The sequence below is a fragment of the Solanum stenotomum genome, chromosome 10, assembly GCF_019186545.1.
Source record: "Solanum stenotomum isolate F172 chromosome 10, ASM1918654v1, whole genome shotgun sequence".
In the NCBI taxonomy this organism is placed as follows: Eukaryota; Viridiplantae; Streptophyta; class Magnoliopsida; order Solanales; family Solanaceae; genus Solanum; species Solanum stenotomum.
The window spans coordinates 8038837-8045376 of NC_064291.1; the positions used below are offsets into that span (position 1 = coordinate 8038837).

The 6540-nt window shown below is 40.1% G+C and overlaps 1 protein-coding gene across 1 annotated transcript; it reads right to left on the bottom strand.

Annotated features, from left to right (window-relative positions):
* Positions 1-668: 668 nt before the first annotated feature.
* LOC125842709 (uncharacterized) lies at positions 669-4458 on the bottom strand. The gene is made up of 4 exons (XM_049522038.1): positions 4260-4458; positions 1248-1484; positions 990-1129; positions 669-920 (listed from the first exon to the last, which is right to left on the bottom strand). Exons 1-4 carry the CDS (start codon positions 4456-4458, stop codon positions 669-671), a joined length of 828 nt encoding a protein of 275 aa, XP_049377995.1.
* Between the last annotated feature and the right edge of the window lie 2082 nt (positions 4459-6540).

Sequence of the window (6540 nt, forward strand, 5' to 3'; positions counted from 1 at the left end):
TTGAAAAGTTCTCTGCCAATTAACTATCACGACATGCACGACATGAACAAAACATCCTTTGTCTTAGATTTTTGACATAAGAGGTAACTTACTGGCAACTTTAGAACTCCTTAAGAATACTTCACATTGAGGTACTTGAAGTTAAATTTGAAGTTCTGAGTACCCTTGATGGAATTTTTGAGGCCTTCCTAAAAAGTTTTGTCGCAGTTAGATGTTTCAAAAACAAATGTGATGATGATCACGGGAGTCATGTATTTGAGATCTCCTCAAAATTATTCCCAGTTGCACATTTCAATATGATCCTTGACTTTTGTTTGTAGGAAATAACTCTTCTTATATAATTTTTGAGTGGATCTCAAAAATTCTGTCCCAATTTCCATTATGAAGGGAAATGGAAATCTTATTGGGAATATGACCGAACCGTTGTGGCACCTACGTATCCCGTTGAGCCAAGAATTAGGTCAAACGTAGTTCCCCTCTCGATGATTGATAGAATAGAAAATTTTGATAAGGAAACGATCGAAGCCAACATAGGTCGCCTATATCTCATTCTTGAGAATTTAGATCGAACATAGTTCAGATACAAGGGGAATGTTTCAAAACATAATGCGACAATGATTACAAGCAGACTGCAATTACAAGGAGATAAAGGAAAGAAGTATCATCCTTCAAATGTAGTATATCTTGACAGCATATGAATTGATAGTTTTTCGCCACACTCTACCGTCCATTTCTGCTAGAACCAAAGTTCCTCTTGATAATACTTTGTGGACAACATATCGTCCTTGCCAGTTAGGTGCAAATTTCCCTTTATATTCCTCTTGATGAGGGAAAATGCATTTCAACACCAATCGGCCTACCTCAAATGTTCGAACTCTTACTTTCTTGTTGAAAGCGCGAGTCATTCTCTGTTGATACAACTGGCCATGACAAACAACACTCATTATTTTCTCATCAATCAATGTTAACTACTCATATCGATCACAAACCCATTCGGCATCGCTCAATCCATCTTCCTGAATAATCCTCAAAAATGGTATCTCAACTTCCGTTGGTATCATTGCTTTTGTTCTGTACACCAACATATAATGAGTTGCTTCAGTTGAGGTTCGGATTGTGGTGTGATAACCTAGCAAAGTATAAGACAACTTTTCATGCCAACATCTATAATTGTCAATGATCTTTCTCAATATCCTCTTGATGTTCTTATTAGCAGCTTCCACAGTGGGTTATTTTGAATTGTTCACATATCTCTTTCATCAAGTGACTATTCATATTTGCTCCGTTGTCTGTGATGATAGACTCAGGAACTTCAAAACAACAAATCAAATTATATCGAACAAAATCGGCCATAACTTTCTTCGTCACGGCTTTGTAGGAAGCAGCTTCAACCCACTTTGTGAAGTAATCAATGGCGACCAAAATGAACCTGTGACCATTGGAGGCAGCAGGCTCAATCAGTCCAATAACATCCATACCCCAGGCTGCAAATGGCCAAGGGGAACTGTTGCGTCCAAAAGCACATGCAAGTGCACGTGGTAACTCAAGTAGTACGGCGACTCTTTCGAGCCAGATTATCGAACCCAAGGGACTTCAAATCAACCAATAACAACTTTGCTATGTCTAAAATAAATTTACTTTTGTGACAAACAATTTTAGAAATTTATTTATAACTACTAAGTTAAACAATCTCGAAGATTAATTACTACAATTAAATAGTTTTAAACAAGAGAATTTCACAATATGGGAAGGTAATCCAGAGTTGCAGCATAACCTGATTTCCGGCATAATATTAATTTATCCTAGCATTCGACAGACTAACCTCATTATGGATTTGCAAGGTTTATTTTACGATCATGATCTCCCGACATCTAATCACCTACCACCAATGACAACCTAACTACATCGTTGAGCGGGGATAGGCATAAACAATTGGCGGAGCATTAAGCTATCATCTTGCATATTAATCAAGCGCGGTATATAGGTATAAGACTATCCTATATACGAAACACTCTAATTTTACTCTAGAGTGAACAAACTTCCCACATTCTTTGATATATCCCTCTATTCATCTTCCGAGTTCAAGAGCAGACAACGAGTTTATTTTAATATTGATCATGTATTAAAATAGTTAAACAAGAATGTAAGCATAAATCACAAGAAAACCCATCTCATGCTAGGAACAAATACTAATATACCATTAATCGTAGCTACAACCCTAGAATGAGGGACTTTAGCTACTCATAGAACAAAAGATCATCAAGTAATGTTTATGGATCAAAAAAGGGTTTACCAAAATGAAGGAGTAGAAAAAAAGCCCTAGAAAGTGTTAGCCAAATCGCCCAAATCGAACTGCTCTCGTCTTTTAAAAACTAGATAATAATAAAAATAACACATTTAAACTATTTATAGTCTAAAATAAAACACATGGCCAATTTTTGGTGTCGAGGTCCACGACGCAGACCTGTTCCCTCGTCTATAGTTGCGCATAGGTGACACCTCTCCGTGACGCGCTCCTATCGCGCACTCCACTATTAAGTGGAGTTCTTTTTATGCACACACATATCAGCTTCACGACGTGGAGATGCTCCCTTGTAGTGTATTCTCCCGCTTCTTGGCCCTTTTTCTCCACAACTTCGTCTTCTATTTTTTGACCTCTGACCAAGTGCCTTATTTTGGCTCGTTCTTCTTTGCTTTTCACCCTGAAACATCTAATCATATTGGTTAGAAAAAGCGACATCAAAAGACTCTCAAAACTTAATTCTGAAAATGAAAAATGCTCTCAACTTAGCTATATATATGGGATAAATTGGTTATTAGGCGTATAAATACGCCTAAGATCACCACCCCACACTTACAGCTTTGTTCGTCCTTGAACACTTCTACACTTTCAAACATACGACGTCTCTACTATACTTCCCCTAATGGCATTTCAGCTTTGGCCACAACAACTATCATAGCTTCACACAACATGACAAATACTATGCATTCATTAGGACAACACGTGCAAGACCATCTAGCCTCAAGAATAGACTCTTATAACGCAACAAACTCATGCACAACTTCTGGATCCACAGATATATCAGTTATCAGACCTCATTAAACATGTGCCCTCACCACAAATGAACACCCTGATTTACTCACAAATAAAATTTTCATACAAAAATGGGTGCGGGAAGCAATTTTGCTCACTCTCGAAAGAATTCACATGCCACAACCAACGAACCGTAGGCTTTCCCTTAGTGTACTGCCTCACTACTTTTGAGAATACAAAAGTTCAAGATCAATTAGGTCTTTTAAGGGTTGTAATGCATGCTAGGGGACAGGTAGGAACTATATTTTCAGATATAAATAGTGATGCATTCCCAAGCGCTTTAATGCACAACAACCTTCATTTTTGGACCTTCTTTCAATAACCTCCTCCTTAAGCTCCTTTTCTTGGAACCATTGGCCCCTTGTCGCAAAGCATTTACATTCACCTCTTCTCACCATTTTCATTCTAACTTTATTAACCAAAGTTTATTTATTTATTGAATTGATTTTTTTTTACGAGCTAAACTTATGTTGGGGCTTGCCACTGAACTTCTGCTTCCTTCATTCTTGTTCACACAAAGCGCTCAGGATCTTTTGGATCAAATTTATAGGCCAGAGAAGGAATAGGTATTAGCTTCAAAATAGGCTACCAAAGAATAAGTTCAAGGCTCGAAGGGATTAACTAGAGATATACATCAAGGTAGGTACAGGAAGGCACAATCAGGGATATCAAAGAATTGCCTATATCACTTCCCAAATTCCTTATCCTCTTTTTTCGCTATGCAGACACACCGGGCAAGTTCTGGACCTCAATTAATAGCAAGGAATGCACAAATCTTACACACTTGGCACACATTCAACTCAGAACTGGTCACTATATACTACTTCCCAATCACTGACACAAATTCATTTTAAGCATACGCCATTTAGAGTCACATAAAAGAGCCTAGTTGTATCAACACAAAGTCATCCAATGTTTTCAACTTTCATTTCAACTCAAAACAGTTGCGCAGCCTTAGCCAAAAGCCAATCCTACAGACCTAAATGACGAAAACTGCCCTTAAAACGATCGTCATCCATCTATCATAGGGCGGCTTAACTCAACTATGACACTGACTCAATCCTCAGAAACAAAATCTTTTTTTCTACGATTCAACGGGACTGTCCTTGGCTAAAGAACTGAAAACAACTATCAAGGAACCCAAAACAAAATAGCAAACGCATACAAAAACTATTTACACAGATATAGTCCCCACCCCACACTGAAAACTCAACACTGTCCACAGTGTGACATAAGTAAAAAAGAAAGCAAGGTAAGGTGGGTGGACTTCCCTGATCATTTATCCATGTCGGCATCACCACCGTCCCCTCAAGAGCCAAAAGGTCACCCTCATCTACTTCCGAATCGAATTCACTATCCGACATGGTTCGCCTCTTGTCCTCATCAGTTGGAACATCATCCCATATGGGTTCGATAAATGCAAGTCCAAGTCCCAGCAATGTATCAGCATGTTCATTCAGGGGTACTTCGTTGCAATTTCATCCAACTGCTCTTGAGTTGAAAATAGGCATCCATTTTTATGACACAGCATCTCCAATCCAAACATGCGCGCCATGATCATCTCATCCCTCGGGTTGCGCTCTGCTGTTGTAAGGGTAGGTCCACGCATGTTCTCCAGCCCCTCTGTCTTTGCGACATCTAGGTGTGGTGAACAGAGGCGCCATATAGTCCACACTCTCATCTAGAACTCCAGCTCGCCTGCACAAATTAGTAATTAGTCCCCCAAATGTATACCTTCGACCTCGATATACTCTAGCCTTGCATATGATCGATTTTGGCACTGCTTCTAAATTGATAGGTAGGTCCTTCATTAGAGCATAGACCGAGCATACTCGGTCTCTCGTCAACTCGGTAAAATGCAGCCCTGGTATCAGACAATTCATGACAATTTTTTACCACACCTGAGCTTCTCAATTCATGTGAGCATAAGGATATGACTAGTGATAGCCACGGTGCCCATGTCGAATCCATTTCGCAGTGGATTGCACCCTACACAAAGTATGTCGGATCTGCTGATATGGAGGGCTGATATTGATCTCCGTGAGGACATCAGAAGGGGCATCTACAATCCCTAGTATTTGATTTATAGTTGAAGGTGTCAGAGGGACCTCCACGCCTCGCACGGTTAAAAAGTGAGAATGGGCATCGGGATTCCAATTTGCGTAGAATTCCCGCACCACACTAACATTGCACTCTGATGGATCTTGAAAGATGAAACCCATGTGCAGCTCTTGCAGGTGACACATAATGTGTGGGAACTCCCTCTCCAAGTTGACATCATCATGTATCACATCCGAGAAGTACTTGGCTTCCGTGTGTGATTTGTACCACTTCTTGCCCTCCGATGTGACAGCCTTCTCCCCGTAGCGCTGTGTTTGTCCTCTTGGGACTGCAGGTGCCAGGGGAATGGTGGTGCCCGTTCTTATTCTCTTACGGTTGCTAGACGCCACCGTTTTGCCCGACCTTTGTGTGCTAGACATGGTAACCTGCAATCAGACAAAACTCATCTCAGTTAATGAGACTCAATAATTGAGGGCCAGCCCACACCTACGCTCGAGCACAACTTCACAAACAACACGGTACTCAGACTTCCCAATGTCATTTTCAGCATATGATTCACACAATTCACCCTAGCCTAAACATACAAAACCAAATATCTCAGATTCTACTCCAGAATTCGAACCAACACTCATTCTTCTATTTCAATCACTTCCCCCATCACCAAGTTGCTACTCAAGAATTCACAACCCCTAATTATTAATTTCCCCACAAAAATTTTCCTCATTATAATCATCCTAGTGAACTCCAACAGATTTTTCTCATCAACCATAGCCATAAAGAAGCAGAAAACTACAAATAGGCAATAATTTAAATATATCACAAGAACACATCTATCATGCGTATAAATACTAGCCCTACTTTCGTGAATCATCCCAACGAAAGAAATAAAAGATTAGGACATATACCTTGCGTGCTTAGACCCACAAAAGTGAAGAACTTGGGGAGAAATTTCCACTTCGTGACACGGATTTGATCTTGGAAGGAGTTAGGGTTGAAGGGGAAAGGAGGAGAAAGCAATAAAAGGGAATGGGGGTCGGGTTTTTACCCAATTAGCCGGGTAAAACCTGCCTTTTTAATTGAAAAATACCCAAAAAACTCACCAGGTCCGCGGAGCTGTCGCAGACATGCCTTGATGTTTTTATCATAACTTTGCCTGCGTCATCCATCACCTGAAGGAAACAAGTCCGCGATGCGCTTCTGTCGCGAACTCTACTGGTTTCGCGCCCCATTTTTGCTTAGGGCTCTCCTACAAGTCCGCGACGCGGTGAGGTCGCGGACTCCACTATTTTCTCGCCCTAAAAATTGTTTGATTTTGTTTTTTAAATTACAAATTACAACTTTTTAGATAACTGCACTAACCTATAACTGAAATTAAACCAAACTAG